General features: G+C 38.7%; 2 protein-coding genes across 2 annotated transcripts; both read left to right on the top strand.

The window, feature by feature from the left end:
- The first annotated feature begins 1961 nt into the window (after nt 1–1961).
- LOC9270208 (protein RRP6-like 2) lies at nt 1962–8800 on the top strand. Its single transcript, XM_015759296.2, has 14 exons — nt 1962–2713; nt 3443–3598; nt 4684–4842; nt 4932–5015; nt 5134–5213; nt 5340–5390; nt 5521–5620; nt 5879–5961; nt 6042–6087; nt 6458–6545; nt 6624–6793; nt 6912–7193; nt 7280–7393; nt 7881–8800. The coding sequence occupies exons 1-14, from the start codon at nt 2018–2020 to the stop codon at nt 8478–8480; spliced, it is 2709 nt and encodes a 902-aa protein (XP_015614782.1). The 5' UTR covers nt 1962–2017; the 3' UTR covers nt 8481–8800.
- Nucleotides 8801–10524: 1724 nt separating this feature from the next.
- LOC4348708 (cationic amino acid transporter 3, mitochondrial) lies at nt 10525–16982 on the top strand. Its single transcript, XM_015757311.3, has 14 exons — nt 10525–10774; nt 11603–11804; nt 11917–12001; nt 12075–12215; nt 12315–12433; nt 12517–12613; nt 13074–13246; nt 13366–13432; nt 13669–13827; nt 13915–14095; nt 15708–15834; nt 15918–16024; nt 16131–16206; nt 16494–16982. The coding sequence occupies exons 1-14, from the start codon at nt 10561–10563 to the stop codon at nt 16612–16614; spliced, it is 1869 nt and encodes a 622-aa protein (XP_015612797.1). The 5' UTR covers nt 10525–10560; the 3' UTR covers nt 16615–16982.
- The last annotated feature ends 2140 nt before the right edge of the window (nt 16983–19122 follow it).

Genomic DNA, 19122 nt, shown 5'->3' with positions numbered 1-19122 from the left:
CGCAATTTTAGTTTTTCCCCACAAATAAACACCGAAATTGCTATGCATCTATTGCAAGATTTTTTTTGTTAGAGATCTTGCAATTTTTCTGACCATTGGATTTTTATATTGAGATTCATGTTAGGGACTTCCCATAAAAAAAATGCAAATGCGTGAGAGAAGGGATCCTTACCACTTGACCGAGTTGCTGATTTCGTAGCCAACAAGATATTTATAGCATAACTAGAAAGGAAACCCGCGTATATACACATGAAACTTATTTATTATTCATAAAAAAATATTAAAAGAAGTCATATCTCTCCATATTTATTATAACGACCGTAAATTATCTTATAATAATAAAAGAAAGAAATTTTTATACCGTGAATTGACTATAAACATTAATATCTTAAATGATAAGAATATCTCGAGTGTCACAAGTCATCCCTTAACCATTTTCATATCTATTACATCCTTCGACATCGTTAGTAGCATCCTCATATCCTCCGATGACTTCGGGCTTGTTCACTTTGCTATCATTTTTAGCATTGCTAAAACTTGGTAAAGTTGCTAAAATTTTGGTAAGGTTATCAAATTTTGGCAAGATTTTATATGTACTTACTAAAATTTGGCAACAAACTAAACGTAGCCAAAATTTTAACAACTTTACCAAAAAAATGGTATGGTTAAAAATGCATCAAATTGAACATGCCCTTCTTTGCCCCTTTTGCCAATTATGCATTTTTAGTCTCTCTCTTACTCATCTTTGATGCTTTGAGCATGCACACCCTCCTAAGTCATGAGAACTTACCCATCCTCCATTTTCAACGTCTCGTACTATCACCTTTCCTTTTCTTTTAGATAACAGAGTATTTCATTAATCAATGAGAACGTCTGACATTTGCACTAACTAGAAGTGCACATAGTAAAAAAGAAAATAAATGTAAAAATGCTAGACAACATGAACATATTATGTTGCTATATGCTGCAATGTGACGGCTTTGCTCTACTAAAAAAAGAAGAAGACATAGTAACAATGTAACATAAACACCTTTCTAACTATTTACGCTTTTTTAAGCTCTTTTCCGTTCACTTCTGGACTTTTTGGCTGTGTGCCTACGAGTAGAGGAGGCAGAGGCCGGAGATGTAATCCATTTCCATTATTAAAAAAACTATTTACGCTGAGCGCTTCTCTATTGCCAACATTATGGGTGTCATTATTGTTGTCTATCTTGAAAAAAGAAATTACGATTTGTCATCGGAGAAGAGGAATTCATTGTCAACTAAAATTCAAGTGTTTCTTAGGAGATTCATACCTATATAATAGAAAATTCAATCCGTTGAAAATATTGAAAATATGCAGTTCTCATGTTCTAAACTTGTCATTGATTATTTGTTGTAGCACCTTAAATATTGGTTTTGATTGCTTACGTATGGCTATCAAAAGTGTATTAAACTCGTTTCACATCTACACTTTCTTTATGTTGGTTATTTATACTATAAAAGAGAATGGAGGGAGTGCTATATTTTGTAGTATAATCACATTTGTGCAATCTAAACTAGCACCAAAAGAGTGGACTGAAAACAACATACATAATAATTGGAAAAAAAGAAAATAACTTCATCTTTTCATTTATGTTTATCAGCCAAAATTTAAATTTACAACCTTAAATTTGGAGTTGATTTTGAGATTTTTTTTATTGTATTTTATTTTCCAGCCTTTGTTTTTAATTCGTTAAGAATACGTATATAAAACTTTTATTCACAAATTATTTTTCATTTGCAAATATATTGTTTCGCATTTTCCTTCTATATGCTCGACGAAGGGGCCGAAAATTTGTTTGTATTTTGAGGGGCCAAAAGCCCAAAATTGGGTTCATTTTCAATTCACACAAAAATCGCTTCCCACACCGACACACCGTAGTAGTAGTAGTAGTAGTAGTGGTGGTAGTAGTAGTAGTAGTACCGTACAAGCCGCCCTTGTCCGCCTTCACTTCCCTAAACCCTAAACCACCCACTTTCCCCAATCCCCACCTCAATGGAAGAAGCGGACGACGCCCCGCCGCCGTGGAGGCCCAGCAAGCCGGCGGCGGCCATCGACGGCTCGTCGGGGCCCCTCGCCGCCGCCGCCGCGCGCCTCTCCGGCCGCTCCCGCGCGCTCCCATCCTCCCGCGACTTCCACTTCTACAACAACTTCCCCTCCTTCAGGTCCCCCGTCGGCGCCGCCGCCGCCAGGGCGGGCGCCTCCCTCGCCGCCCTCGGCGCCGCCCCCTTCTACCCGAAGCGGCACCCGCCGTTCCCCGGGGACGACCTCGACGACGCCCAGGACTGGGTCGTCGGCGTCATCGACGACCTGGCCGAGCAGTTCGGCGCCTCCATGGACGAGTTCAAGGCGGCGCGGGAGGAGGAGGAGGCGACTGGCCGGAGGGCGACGGAGGAGGACGGGTTCCAGGTTGTTTACGGCAAGAAGAAGAAGAAGGTGATGGGCGGCGGCGGCGGCGAGGAGGGGGTTGGTAGAGGTGGTGAGGCGTTTGGTGGTGGTTCTGGCTCGGTGAAGATGGCCACCAGGGATAAGTCGGCCGCGCCGGGGGCGAAGGCGAAGGTGCCATTCCACATTCCCACCATCCCGCGGCCGCAGGACGTGCACCGCATATTGGTGGACAACTCGAGCAAGCCATTCGAGCATTCATGGCTTGAGAAGAGCGATGATGGTTCCCGTGTTGTCCATCCATTGGTTAGTGTTCTGCTAAATACCTTACATTTGTGCTAACCTCACATCACAATAGTTGTCCTTCCTTATTGCCCTTGATTTGATTAGTTTGATTATAATGAAAAGATTCCGCCAGTAAAAAGCAATGATTTTTTTTATTTAGTGAAGCATGTAGAGAGATTATGGGATTAAGAGATCAGCAAGTAATGTAACAGCTGATTATGTGAAAAATAGAATGTACAGTGCAAATAGAAGTTGGTAAGATGGCACATGAATATAAAAGAATCATGTATTCTGCTAGTGGAGACTATGGTATTACTAATGGGCAACATGGCTATATCAATGGAACTAGGATAATATAGTCACATTAAGGTTGTGTTCTTCCCCCCATTTTCCCAACCCATCTCTCTCATTTTCCGCGCGCACGCTTTTCAAACTGCTAAACGGTGTGATTTATGCAAAAACTTTCTATATGAAAGTTGTTTTAAAAAATCATATTAATCCATTTTTCAAAAAATAGTTAATACTTAATTAATCATGCAATAATACGAGCTTCGTTTTGCGTGCCGGGGAGGAGGGGTTCCCAACCCCTCCTCCCTGAACACAGCCTAAGAAGAAATGGAAAAGTAGGACATTTCCCTTTCCGCACTGCAATTAATTGAGATCCATCATTGGACAGATTAGAAAGAAGTGGATGTTTTCTTGTTCTGCATTTATATTTCTATCACCAAATGTGCAAAACAATTCACACAGGAAAAGATCCCCATGGAACAATTGGTTGACAGAGATTTTCCTGAAAGCGAGCCGATAAAGCCTCCTGCTTTGGATGATACCCCTTTTACACATGTCGAAGACTTGAAATCCTTGGAGGTGCTAGCTACAAAGCTGAAGAGTGCAACCGAGTTTGCTGTAAGTTTTAGTAGTAGTTTTTACTAAAGATATTTTCTTTTTGGCTTCAAACAAATAATATTGAAAATATTCAGAATTCTATTACTCTTATTAGCTGAGATTAGCATTGTAAAGACCAGGGTTTCAATTGTCTTTTTTCAATATATCGCTGAGCACCGTATGGACACATAGGGGTATTGCTTTCCTATTATAACTTCTGAGGAGTGGATGTTGAGAGTTAAACAATCATATTCCATACTGCAACTGTAGCCTCTCTTTATATATTATATATTTTGGTGGGAATCTGAAGATGAACTGTTGGAAGTAACATGTGAGATCAGTTATGTTATATTGATCTCATGATCCTATCTGCCGCCACCACGCAACTATCTTTTACCAATAACTAACAAAAGTTGGTGGTGAATTGATGGATTCTGCACGTTGAGCTTACATTTAGCAACCACATTTGAAAATTTGCATGGACTAGTTAAGTTGAAACTTAGGAAAAAGTCCACTCCCCACTCAACTCTTTATCCGGTTAATTTTACACCCTGAACTTCAACGCCAATTAGTTTTCATCCCTGAACTGTTAAAACTACTTTAACTTGCATAGTGGTTTGTTATGTGGCTGCAGCATCATCTTACCACCTTATTTGGAAGAAAACAAAAACACCCCATGTGATTTTCTTTCCACAAATACTCATGCCATGTCAGCTGTGTTTCATGTAGGATGCAACCTCACTGAAAAGCACCCTCAAAACCATCCTTGAGACACGATTTGCATGGTTTTGGTAGTTGTATGATGTTTCTAAACAATATTGAAGTTCAGTGTAAATTAAATCTAAATATATATTACTTATCATTATCTTTATTGTCCACTCCACGCTCATACATTCGTACCGCTGAAATACATATTTGCATGTATTTACACATTTTGTTAATGCATTACGGTTTCTAGAAGACGGTTCACAATTTTGGCAAGGCAGTGCTTGGCAATCCTTTTATGCTCCCTATTCTCCAGTGTTGTACAGCATTTACTGTTTTTCGGTCTGAGTTCTCTCTTTGTTAATGGAAGTTAATGTTTCTCTTGTTCCACCTGTTTTCAGGTTGATTTGGAACACAACCACTATAGGTCTTTTCAGGGTCTGACCTGCCTGATGCAGATTTCAACTAGAACTGAGGACTTTATAGTGGACACTCTTAAGCTTCGCAAATATCTTGGTGATTACTTAAGAGAAATTTTTAAAGACCCAACAAAGAAAAAGGTATAACATGCTCTTTCATCATTTTCATACATGTGCATATTGTTATATGCTCCAATTGTGTAGATTCTCATTGCTCTTATGGCACATAGGTAATGCATGGTGCAGATCGTGATATAATATGGCTTCAACGGGACTTTGGCATATATGTATGCAACCTTTTTGACACAGGCCAGGTATAGTGCAACATTAGCTGGATAGCGGCATGGTGCTTTGCATTACAGCTCTGTTTTGCAAATTTGATTAAATCATCATATTGTTATTCTGTTAACCGAAGCTTGACATTACAAACAGGCTTCAAGAATCTTGCAGATGGACCGCAACAGCCTGGAGCATCTTTTGCATCATTTCTGTGGAGTGACTGCAAACAAAGAGTACTTGCAATTTTTTGTTTTATGCCCATAACACATTAGCACTCCAATATGCCAACTTGTCTACCATGTCATGAATTTTATTCCAGAAGACATGACTAAGACATACAATCATACATGTCATTGCAGATATCAGAGCGCAGATTGGAGGTTGAGACCACTTCCTGATGAAATGATCAAGTAGACTACCTTTCTGAAACCCCTCATGAATTTCCTTCTATTTCCATGTTATACATCCACTTTTTGTCGATGGCTCTACTCTCGCTGATCATTTCCATCAAATGTACCTGATTATGCCTTCTTTGTTTAGGTATGCTAGAGAAGATACACATTATCTGCTTTACATATATGATTTGATGAGACTCAGACTGGTGAAAGAGTCTTCAGATGAAAATGATCTTCTTTTAGAGGTTAGATTTTTGCTCCCTATGTTGACTTTGCTCCCTTATCTGGTGGTCAACCTGTCTCTGACAGCAACAACATTTATGCAGTCCCAGTTTTCCCTGAGTCTTTACCATCCTTTTGGTGTTTGAATATGTGTGTCCTATCTTTATTGAAATGGCATAGACTACTGCTGAAGCACACATGTTCATTCTTTTGTTACACTTCTAACCATGTAGAGGCATAGAGCATACAAACAAGTAATCTGATATATCTTTTAACTGCAGGTTTACAAGCGAAGCAAAGAAATTTGCCTGCAACTATATGAGAAAGAACTGCTGACACATTCATCATATCTTTACATACATGGGTTTGTATTTTGCTTGTGGTGCTGCTTTTTTGTTATAAATAATGTTCATGCTACGTAAGGCCAATTTTATTTAATTCCAGGTTGAAAGAAAATGAATTTGATGCAAGGCAGCTGTCAGTTCTTGCTGTAAGTACTCTTTTTGGGATTGAAATGTTTGCTTGATTCTGGCATTTTGACATTGATGAATTTTCTGCACCTAGAAGTACTGAATCGTCCAGCATTTTGGTTGAAATGAAATATGTAGTACCTCCAGCTCCAAAATTTGGTCTTCACAAATGATTTCTTATTGAACTTTTTCTTTGTTTTAGTTGCCCCTAGTATTCTTAACTCTTAATGTCCTAGTGTAAATGAAACTTCACGTACATATATTTTAAAGATACTACCCTATTTTGTTTCATATTTGTTAGCTCAGTGCCATACTTCCAGTTAAAACTATTAATTTTAATGTATACTGAAATGATTCTGTTGCACCAGAATTAATTGATTTCCTCCACAGAATATATATAAATGGAGAGATTCCGTTGCTCGTGGCGAGGATGAGAGCACTGGTTATATATTGCCGAATAAGACGCTGCTTGAGATAGGTATTGCTAATTTCGATATATTGCTTATATGAATGGCTTCACTTGGCTAACCATTTCCTTTCTGTTCTGGATCTAAAGCAAAGCAGATGCCTGCGACCACTGGGAGGTTAAAAAGAATAGTGAAATCAAAAAATTCGTATCTTGAACGCCATCTTGGCCATGTTATTTCCACTATCAGGAGTGCCATTGCAAATTGTGATGCTTTTGAAAGTATAGCTGAGCAGTTAAAGAAGGGACGTCTGGAAGAGGTGCTATGCTGATTACATTTGATTTGAATTATATTAGGAATGTAGCAGGAGCTTTTTCTCTGAGAATTACTGAAAGCTTCAGAACTTCCTTTCGTATTAACATATGGTTTTGGTGCAGTTGGCAGTGGCAAACATGAAGAGCAACGATGGAGACACTGAAATGGTTCCTGCTGATGATGGTAATAACGATGATGATAATGTTGGCCCGAGTGATGAACATGGTGCTGTTGCCAGTGTTGAAAATGTTGGCGCTGCTTCTCATTGTACTGGGAATGTTACAAGTGGAGCTTCTTCAGTTAATGTACAGCTAGAAAACCCTGCAGAAACTAAGAGCTTAGGAATCTTGTCGGGTGTTTCTGGACAAGATATGGAGGTACTGAGCAATGGTGATAGGAAGCAAGTAAGGAAAATAAACTATTCCTATAAAAAAGGGGAAAAAACTGTTTAAATCTGTTATTGCTGTATTTGAACGACTGCATTATGCAGGTAGCAAAAGCCACAGTTCAAGTGTCAAAGAGACCTACAGCTTTTGGAGCTCTATTAGGGAAACCAACTTCTGGAAGAAGACAAAACCTTTTTTCAGGGTTTTCAAGCGGGCAGGTATGATTTGTTGCTTATTTCTCCATGCTTTTATCAGGGCCTTATAGTTGAGCAGTGAAGACACTGAAACCATGTTTCAACACATCGCTGTGAATTAATCTACAAGTTTCTTTTGTGACACTTACTGAAGTTTTTTTTATAGTGTACCCTTGTTAGCATTGGGCAAAGATGGACTACTAATCTTGGTGTTGAACCATTAATCTGATATAAATTGTGTTCAAAAAATATTTTCTGCATGTAAATTCTATTGAAGTAGCCAGAGTCATGCTGGATATGCTTAATGCTTTTAATCCTTCAATAAGCACATAATGGGACCTGAAATCCTTAACTTCACTAATATGTCATATATTATCTTTATTAATATGCATATCTTGATATGTTTTTGTCCACTTTTGGAACAAAAAGTCACTAGTTCTTCCCATTTTCCTTTGGAAAAGCCTAGAAACCAGAGCAACCCTGACTAACCTCAGATCTGTTAAAATTGCAGAATATGGTGGACAAGATAAAATCTTCAGTGGCACTTCCTTTCCATAATTTCTGTGGCGGTGCAAAATCTCCGGCCACTAGCATTCCATTGGAAGAATCAGTGCGTCCTGAACCAGAAAGCATCCAGTATAGTGATCCAGCTTGTCAGACGGAAGATGTTATACAGTTGGGCACTGAAACAGATGGTCCCCAACCCCCAGAAAATCACAATAAAGATGGACAAGGCCACCTTGTACCTGATGACATGGAGATGTCTAGGTCCCCTCCTGAGCATTCTTCTGCTGGTGCCAAGCAACGCTTCCAGTCACTCATCGAAAGTAGAAACCAACAACAGAACCACAAGCCACACCAAGAACCAGAATTTAACCACCAGCTGAAGCCTTTTGATTACGCTGAAGCCAGAAAGAACATAACATTTGGAGAGCGTAAAGCCGAGAGAATCAAAGACAATGCAGTGGCCAGGGCAATAAACAAGGATTCTGGAGATAAAGGTAGAACCTCAAACCAATTCGGTGCTGGAGAGAACGAGGGGAATCGCCAGAATCCTCGGGGGCGACAGGCATTCCCGCCTTCTGGCAACAGAAGTGCTACATACCATTAGTTGTTAAGATGTATAACCAGAGACATTGTGTTCTTGTAAGAGGTATTATGTTCATCTTAGAGGGGAAGTGTATTGTCTCTGGTTTTCATCGTTAGATACTTAGATCATGGCAATCTTTTGGGGGACAATGTAGCGGCTTTCTTAGTGATCTATCTTGAGAGAAGTAGGAAAGCCCTTCTGGCTGGTGGTGCTGGGTTTTAACTGAACATGATTCAGAACATTGAGGATACTTATACCAGATATTGAATCATTTCAGTAAAGCACGCATATAAAATATGCTTGCTTAGAATGTGGAAATTTAAGATGATTTCATTAGTAAATACTGCTATCATAATTTCCCTCAAAAAAAAAATACTGCAATCATAATTCTAGATTTCTAGTGTAGTTCGTATAAATATGTGCCTTAGAGCAGGTACGATAGCGCTATTAAGAAAGGCTCCAAAACTTATTAATCAGCCTAATACAAAATTAGGGAAAGAAAATCGCTAGGAGAGAAACAAGCGGGCGCTTGTATTAGCGCCGGCTTGCACAGCGCCCCACGCCGTATCCATCATGGGAGATGAGAAAAAAATTGTTATGTGGGCCCCATATGAAAAAATTTGATATATTTAATGTATGTATGCTTTAACCAACACAGCTTATAACTAACTTGTAGTTAACTTGTTGTATGAGTTGGCTCCTTAAGTTAGCTCTACCTTGACATGATAAAATTTTAGAGCTTGCTGCTAGCTGCACTATTGACCTTGCTCTTATATTTGCTTTTGCATATACTCCGCTGGTCACTAATACATGTCATATCGATCCTTTTACTTTTAGACATATTCTTCGGAAACTACAATTTAGATGACTAAATCTAAAGGCTGCGTTCTTTGCTGGAGTTCCCAACTCCTCACACTCGTTTTCTGCGTGCACACTTTTCAAACTACTAAACGGTGTGTTTTTTACAAAAAGTTTCTATACGAAAGTTGCTTAAAAAAATCATATTGATCTATTTTTTTTAAAAAAATTAGCTAATACTTAATTAATCCCGAGTTAATGCGAACATCGTTTTGCATGCCAGGCCCCTCCCGAACACAGTTTAATTCTTTTCAGTACTACCTCTGTTTTTAATAAATGATATCATTGATTTTTCATCGCACGTTTGATCATTCGTCTTATTTATAACTTACATAATTATATAATTATAATCTATTTTGTTGTGAATTGTTTTACCAAATATTTTAAACATGATTTATATATTATATATTTGTATGAAATTTTTTAAGGAGATGAATGGTCATTCATTTATTCAAAAATCAACGGCGTCATCTATTAAAAATATATTCTACAACTCATATGGTTCAATATATTATGAAAAAGGAAAAAAATACTATTTTTTTCTTATAGAACTCCTACAAACACTGATTTTCTATACTAACTTTTACCGCTCTGCTTATCGATTTATTCTTAAAAAATACTAGACAATTATTTTTTTATGATTAAAAGTATTTTAAGAATGATATACTTGTGCGTATTCGTATAATTTTTTAATAAGATAAATTAACCACATCAAACATTAAAAACATTAGAAGTATAACTCAATGCGATTTTATGTAACTCTCATATAATTAAATCGAAGGATTGAGATTATTCTTTGCAAGATTTCTGTAAAAAAAAACTTTTGCTAGAGAAGGCTTTCGAAGAAAAGATTATGTGCACCCGTCAAAATATTTTTTTTATAAAAAAACAGTGATGATTTGCCTCAGATTAAATTGGGAGCTGTAGAAATTAATGAACTAGAAAATGCTTTCGAAAAAAAGATTATATGCACCGTCAAAATATTTTTTATATAAAAAATAGCGCTTTTGATGATTTGCTTCACATTAAATCGGGAGCAGTAGAAATTAATGGAATTTTACCACTACTATCTCGCTAAACCGTAGAAGTGTTTCCCAACACCGACACATAAAAGTCAACGCCCGACTTTTCCGGCTAGTTGTTGTTTTAATTATCGAGAAAAGTCAACTGCCTACCAAAACAACGAGTTCTTGATCTCTCCTCCCTCGGTCCCCTCCCCTCAGCCACTCGTCGTCCCTCGGCCATGGCGAGGCGCCTCTCGTGGCAGGATTTGCAGGCGTCGGGCTCGGCCATCGCGACCCGCCTCTCGCTGCAGGACTTGCAGTGCCTGGTGCGGAGGAAGCCGGCGTGCTCCGCCGCCGACCGCGCCGAGTCCTCGGCGGCGGGGGCGCCGGCCGGTGGGGGCAAAGGGCGGCACCTCGCCAAGGCGCTGTCCGTTCCTGACCTCATCGCCATCGGTATCCCGCGTCGCCTTGTTCTAATCTCCGCCTCTTCGTTTTCATCCTGCGTAGAACACCCTAGAAGAAATGAGGCGTGTGTTTCTTTTAATTAGTTGTAGCAGCAGTTCATCTTTGGAGTATTGTTACTACTAGCCCGTGCTTTGCTACGGATTAAAACAATTTAATAGTGAGGTTTTTGGGACAATTTTGTACCTGGAGATGTTCTATTGTTCAGGTGAAATATGATAGAATCATATATGTAGATGGATTATTTTATAGCATAAAAGTATATGGGGTAGTTAGTAGAAAACATGATGAATTAGATGGTAAATAAAAAAAATATTATACTTGGTGTTTAAGAAGAGTATAGATTATTAGGAGTTGGTCTTGGAGGAACTCTGAATCTGTTTGGTTGGGTTCTGGATTGCTTCAAGATAATACAATGCGTAATGCATTCTTAGAATCTACTAGTATCTCTCCTCCTTCAGTTTGTGCCTAGTGCCTAATGGCATGCTGCGTTGGTGTCAACTGGCAATTGGCAAATCATATGAATGTGAGAATGTCTACTCAGATAGATAGTAAGATCACTAGTTTGATCGGAGTATTGACTTCTCGCTGTCCGATTACTTATATAGCAATGAAACACAAGATTACCAAGATATCTCAGATGTGTACCATCTGGTAGTTCTAATTGTCATGGAGGAGCTCTGACATAGGTTCTTGGTTTCAGAGTTTCAGGCTTTCAATCACATTAGCCATAGAAGTTATTTTTGTTCTTGCATTGACTTGTACTTTTAGGAACTTATGATATGTCATGTCTCACTGAGTTATTGCGATGTTCGACAGGTGTTGGCTCAACGATTGGTGCCGGCATCTATGTCCTGGTAGGAACTGTGGCTCGTGAGCATGCAGGACCAGCCTTGACCCTTTCCTTTCTGATAGCTGGCATAGCAGCTGCTCTTTCAGCATTGTGCTATGCAGAGCTCTCTTGCCGTTTTCCATTGGCGGGAAGTGCCTATCACTACTCATACATTTGCATTGGAGAAAGGTAGAATACAACTGTACTACTACTGCCCCCTCATTCTCTTATACTTAGCCTTTGTCCTATATATTTTCACTTAAATTTTCTCTTCTACTTCTTGTTGACAAATTATGATCAGTGTCGCTTGGTTGATTGGTTGGGCTCTGATTCTGGAGTACACAATTGGTGGGTCATCAGTGGCTCGTGGCATTTCTCCGAACTTGGTAATACTCCCTATAAAGCTCTCTTCAGATGTATGAATAGATAAGTACTTACTGTTTTTCTATTTTTTTTCAGGCTCTATTTTTTGGTGGCCATGAGAAGCTTCCCTTTTTCCTAACACAAATACATGTTAAATGGTTTGAAACCCCGCTTGATCCTTGTGCTGCTATTCTTGTATTGATAGTTACTGCATTACTTTGCCTGGGAATTAAGGAGGTAAATTGTGCTGTTCGATATCTATGCATAGCTTGAAGTCCATGAATTACCTACTACTTACAATTCTGTAGTACTGAAGTATGAACCATGCCCTCTCAGAGTTCATTTGTGGAAGGCATCATCACCATTGCAAATGTTATAGTTATGCTGTTCGTCATTTGTGCTGGTGGATACTTAGCATTCCAGAATGGCTGGAGTGGCTATAATGATGAACAAGGGTAAAGCTAAGACTTGTGCTTCACATTTTCAATACAGAATTCCATATGCATATAGCTCTGATATTTGCTTGGTTGGTATGTAGTTACTTCCCTAAAGGTGTGGCTGGTGTTCTATCTGGATCAGCAACCCTCTTCTTTGCCTATATTGGCTTTGATGCAGTTGCTAGCACAGCTGAAGAGGTTGGCTTTTATTCTGCTATTTATTAATTAATTTGTTTTGAGCAAATTTCACAAAACTGCAAAATTTGTGGTAAAACCATCACAAGAACCATACTTCCTTTTGCATAATGTTTCACTAAACTACGTCTGGGTCCACTTGGTGGTCTCACAAGCTTACTTATTTCATTTACTAAAACGGATAAGCTTGTGAGACTATCCAGTGGATCCGACCTGTCAATACAATAGCCATGCAAGTCTATTTTCGTGAAATGTATGTAAAAGAACTGCTCTGCTAGAATGGTCGCTTGAATACGTACATGTGTTTTATTTTGTTTACCAAAGATATTGCGATTTTATGAAAATTACTCAATTAGTTATGTTCCTATTTGGTGTTAACTCTATCCAGAGTCTGGTACTTCAGGGAAGGCCATTATAAATCTGCAGTTACACAATTATCTTTATTTGTCAAGGTACTTTTCAGGTGAAGAATCCCCAACGTGATCTTCCATGGGGAATGTGTCTGACCTTGTCCTTGTGCTGCTTCCTCTACATGATGGTTTCTATTGTTATTGTTGGCTTGGTGCCATATTATGCATTGGATCCTAACACTCCTATTTCATCTGCTTTTGCTAAATATGGAATGCAATGGGCAGTGTAAGTACTAGATATATATATATTTAAATCGAATTGCTTGACTATTAAGGAGATTATCATCTCATGCTGTATATATGTTAGTGTTAAGCATCCATGTAATTATCTCTGTTATTATGTAGGTACATTATTTCCACTGGGGCTGTTTTTGCTCTTATAGCATCCTTGATAGGTGCTATTCTCCCTCAGGTATGTGTCTACGTGAATTGAGAAACTAAAGCATCTGTATATCTCCTTCCCAGTTGAATTCCTTTCTCATCCTACAGGATACATAACTGATAGCTTGACTAGAAAATGTAATAAGTTAAGCTTCTTAACGTTAGCTTATTTTTTAAAAAACCATCTCATGTTTATATATGATAGATGATCATCCAAATTACACCAGGAAAAAAACTGACTAATTACTTCCAATGCCTTTTGGCTAGCCAAGAATTGTGATGGCTATGGCAAGAGATGGATTGCTTCCACCACTCTTTTCAGCTGTTGATCCAACGACCCAAGTCCCAACCTTGAGCACAATATTGTCAGGGATATGTGCTGCTATCCTGGCTCTTTTCATGGACGTCTCAGAATTGGCAGGGATGGTAATATGTTACTTGCCATGTAATACGGTAGCTTTGCTGAGTGGAGAGCTACTCCAGGTAGTAATAATTTCTTGATTGTTTGTTCAGGTAAGCGTGGGCACACTATTGGCATTTACTATGGTTGCCATTTCTGTTTTAATAGTGCGATATGCTCCTCCAAATGAGATAGCAACGAAAGTGGCTCTTCCAGGTTCATCTGAATCACTAACTTCAGACTCTGGGTATTCAGAACCAGATGAGGAAAATTCGGAGGATCTTTTGGGCAACGGTAATGAAAATACTAGTGATTTGTATACCTTGAGTTGATTTTACTTAACACTAGTGGCAAGATAAAAATCATTATTGACAAATGAATTACTCCCTCTGTATTTTAATGTATGACGCTGTTGACTTTTTGACCAACGCTTGACCATTTGTTTTATTTAAAAAATTTATATAATTATCATTTATTTTAGTGTGACTTGATTTATCATCAAATGTTCTTTAAGTATGACATAAATACTTTTATATTTGCATAAAAATTTTAAATAAGATGAATGGTTTTAGGGAATACGCGAGACGCACATTTTTGTATTAAGAGGAATAAATGTATGTACAGAGCGGGCCGGAAAAATTAAAAGTGAAGGGGACAGGGTACAGGAGGGGGAAAGAAAAAAAAAGCCTAATCTCCCGAAGGATTTGGCGACCCATGTACAAACGAATGGACTACCATGGCCGGTATGGCTGATCTAGTCATCCGCCAAAGGTCCGCTTCCCTTGTCATAGCCCTAGCTATCTCCATCCAAGGCCTGCTCTTCTGGTTGAAGACCCGATTGTTTCTTTCCTTCCAGATTGTCCACGCTACCAGTGTCGCAATTGTGTTGAACCCTCGGCGATGATCCTTAATCATCCTTTTGCGACTGTCACACAACCAAGTATGGCAGGACTGCTCGTTGAGTGGTAGACATTCGGAATGACCAATAGCGCTAAGAGCAATCCACCAAAGCTGCCGGGACTCTGGGCATGCGACCAAGAGATGATCAATCGTTTCATCGCATTGATCGCAGAGGGGGCAGCGATCCGGGTGCGACAAGCCTCAACTTCGAAGGTGGTCCACCGTCCAGCATCGGTTGAGAGCGACCAGCCAAAGGAAGTAATGACATCGAGGAGGGGCATAAGACTTCCAGATTGGCTTGTGTTGGAAGTGAGTTCTTCCAAAGAAGAGAACACGATAAGCCAAGCGGGAGGAGTACTGCCCCGAGTTCTCCCAATGCCAAGAAAGCCTGTCCGGCTCCTCTGACAGCTGCACTGATCGAAGGAGCGCCCAAAATTTGAAGTACTCAAGGATCGCTTGCACCCCCAATGCCGAAGAGATATCGCGAATCCATCTCCTGTCGTGCAGCGCCTCAGCCACCGTGCGCTTGCCCCGCAAGCGGCCTGGGACAGCCGCCCATACTGCCGGCGCCAGTGACCAAATTGAAGTGCCCTGCAGCCAACAATCTTCCCAGAACAAAATAAGATGAATGGTCAAACGTTGGTCAAAAAGTCAATGGCGTCATACATTAAAATACGGAGGAAGTATCTAATTAAACATCAAAAGTACTGCACATGCCTGATTTAGTTCTTATGCTTCCTGTTTGCCTTTACCAGATTGCCTCTACTAACATAAATTAGGTGTTTGATACTTTTTTTTTGAGATAAGGTGTTTGATACTTTGATAAAAAAGATAACTCCTCTTTAGTATTGTTTTGTTTTATGGTTGTAATCCCACTTCTCAATTGCCTTTGCATGATATTAATGTATTATCTGTTTGTCATTAGTTCATCACTTTCAAAATACTTTGTATAACAGCCTCATAGTTACTAACTTTCTGATTTTTTCCCCCTTCTTAATGCGTTCAGTTCAAGACATACCTACTGCCAATGAAGCCAACAAGATAAGGCGACAGAAAGCCATAGCATGCATTATACTAATTTTTCTTGGGGTTGTCACCATTGTTTCTTCAGTTTCTTTCTCCTTTTTTCCGTTGTAAGTGAAAATGAAACCACCCACTGCAAATTTTTTTGACTTGCTCTTGACACCCACTCATTTGATCTGTTTCCTTTCTGTAGATTTTTGCGATCCATTGCAGGTGCCTTTGGTAGTTTGCTTTTGGTTAGTGCTACCATTGCACTCTGGTTCATTGGGCAAGACAAGAGCTCTTTAAGACAAACCGGAGGTACAAAGACTATGGCCATTATACTACTACGAAATTGACAAAATTTATGTAACTTCTGATCTATACAGTTTACAAATAACATCAAATTGTCTCCTTTGTTCCTCAGGTTTTATGTGCCCATTTGTTCCTATACTTCCAGTATGTTGCATTCTCATCAACGTATACCTGCTTATGAACCTTGGGTGAGCAACTTGGGTTCAAGATTAGCTTTTGCTCTGATTTACTTTGCATCTTGAAGCTTGCACCGTCTCCTATTATATTATCTAGTAGATTTGCAAAATCATGAAACCAAAATCACCATTATTCAATTCACAATACACTGTAAACAGATGATCTGGATAGATTAAAATAGAATGAACTATCTAAACCTATACTTGTGAGTTGTGAGATTAGCAACTTCTGAAAACGATCTGGATATTATCATATCTGATATCACACGTACTCACACCCTTTGATTCATCGTTCGCAGGATTCATACGTGGATTCGTGTTTCGATGTGGCTAGCGGTTGGTGCCATCATATACGTCTTCTATGGGAGGAAGTACAGCTCACTGACAGGGGTAGCCTATCAACGGATTTCACCTGCATAGATCACTGTGGGGGTTGTTCATCTGTACATGGCGATTAACTTGTACAGCTTCCGTTGATTTTCCCTTTGACAAATTTCACAGTTCCAATCTTCAATGAACTATCAAAAGTCTTGAAGCTCTCAGAGATCATCTCACAGAAATGGTCTTCATGTGTAGCCCAGCGTGTTTTGAGCAAGAATTCGAGCAAAAGCATAACAACAGTGGCAGCAGCAGAAGCACAGCACATTGTGTAACTGCTTAGAATTTTTTGTGTCTTTCTATAGTCAGTTTTGACAGTTTTACCATCACCTGTAAATAATAAATGTTCTCACAATTGAGTTACTGTATTTCTATTGTATAAAAAAAAAGGAGATAAGATAATTGCAGTATGTCAAGATCTGCATATATTGTATAGCGACTATTTATGTATTTAATCAGACAGCTCAGATTTAGGGAAGAACAAGTGATGGTGGAATATATTTCGGCCCAGAAATTTGAATATTAGACGTGCCACGGATTTTTCCTAGGCCTCAAATAGTTCCAATTAGGATATTGGATGGGCTGATATTTGACCCACGTGGCCCAGTTTACGTGAATATACGGGCCAAATTTAGACTCACCTTTGGGCTGAATTTAGAGCAGGTTGTCACGTGAGTTCGGGAGGCAAGGTTACCTCCTCACACGAAAAACAAAGCAAGCGATAAGAGCGAAATTAATTAAGTTTTAGCTAAAAAACTTGAAAAATAAATTCATATGATTTTTTAAAACAACTTTCATATATAAAATTTTTACAAAAAATACTGTTTAGCAAGTTTGAAAAACGTGTGTACGAAATAAAAGAAAGGTGAGTTGGAAAATAAGAGGAAGAACCCAGCCTTAGTGCTACATATAAAAATATCACATAGTATTAGGTGATGAGATGGAGGAGGAAAGTGAGGAGAGAGGATGAGTCACCCCCTTAGACTGGTTGTCTCCTCGTAGTTGGTTATGTAATAGGCAACCTCTACACAAACTCTAAGAGCAAAGTGAAATAGTGTGAGAGTGAATCAACGAAAAAAATTATTAGGGTTTGTGTGTTGGAGGTAAATTGTTGTACATGTTGCCTCTTAATCAATGAGTAGATGATACGGCTAAATTGGACGTAGTAGTCATCTCTATTATAAAACTTGCTCTTAGCCACATGTCGGGCCGAATAGACACACAAGTTTGAGCCAAATGGCCAAATAGATGCGCATAATTAGGCTGAACCGATGCGCTGACTTAGAAACAACAACCTAGGGGCATGCGAGAAGCATCTACATGCGATGAAATTTACTTTTAAGTGGTATGTAGTTACACTGAAACAACACTCATACGCTAATCTGTTGCTCCGTTTTGCATGTTGGGAGGAAGGGTTCCTAACCTCCCAAAAAGAACATAGCCTTCCGCTCCAGGAGCCTAAGAGTAGCAGAGTGTGGTTGGTTCCTGACCACACTTTGCCACGCCATATTTTTTTTGTTGCCACAGTTTGTTAGCCATATGTTTGGTTCCATACTTTTCTAATAACATGTCCCACACAGTGGCGAATCCAGGATGCAAAATGAGCTGGGGCTGTGAAAAACTCAGTATGATTGAGACGAACAAGAACTATATCAATAAAAATATTTTGTAAATATAACCCAAATACTCAAATGCATGAATGAATAAGAACACACTTCTCTCTATATTTCAACCTGCTGTGGATATATAAAATATCTAAACAAATCTATTTATTAATAAATAGGTACTTCATGGTCTACTCAGAGTGATCTATAAACAAAATATGTCTGTATTTGCCAGTTTGGCCTTGGCTGTAAAGTAGCTTGCCTTGCTGCCGGCCAATTTTTCACTAATTAATGATTAATTATAATTGCTAATCTTATAACACGAATTCTCTGCAAATTAATCGCCAAAGGGATGAGCCACGTGGCAAGTCCCTATTCACAGAACGGTCTCCAAAAAAAAACAGGCGAACATACATGCATCGAGAGAGAGATCAAGAAAAGAAAAAAAAAGAACACTGCGTTGCGCTATGGGAGCGCCTAGCATTCAGCCAGGCCTTGCATACACGCATGGGCCTGACGCCCCATATACCAGTCGCATGAAAAATAATAAAAGAACTGCAGTAGATTGTTTCTCACGTATCAAACTCCCATCAAGAAAATCTCTCTTGGTATACTAGGCGTGTGCATGCTTGGCGAATAGAGAACTATAGAGAATTATAAAAAAGAAAAATAAGTACTCCCAATGATAATTTTTTTAATATTTAAATAAGAATTTTCAGTTTGAGTTTATAAGATTATGATAGTACTTTTCCAATTAACTTTATATATATATATATATATATATATATATATATATATATATATATATATATATATATATATATATATATATATATATATATATATATATATATATATATATATATATATATATATACATATATACATATTATTTTCCTGTGTTTGATAGGGAGTTGGGAAAACATTCCCTTCGCATGGAAAACGG

This window comes from Oryza sativa, chromosome 10 (assembly GCF_034140825.1).
Source record: "Oryza sativa Japonica Group chromosome 10, ASM3414082v1".
In the NCBI taxonomy this organism is placed as follows: Eukaryota; Viridiplantae; Streptophyta; class Magnoliopsida; order Poales; family Poaceae; genus Oryza; species Oryza sativa.
The sequence above is the reverse complement of the archived record's forward strand: the minus strand, read 5'-3'. Positions and strand labels throughout refer to the sequence as shown.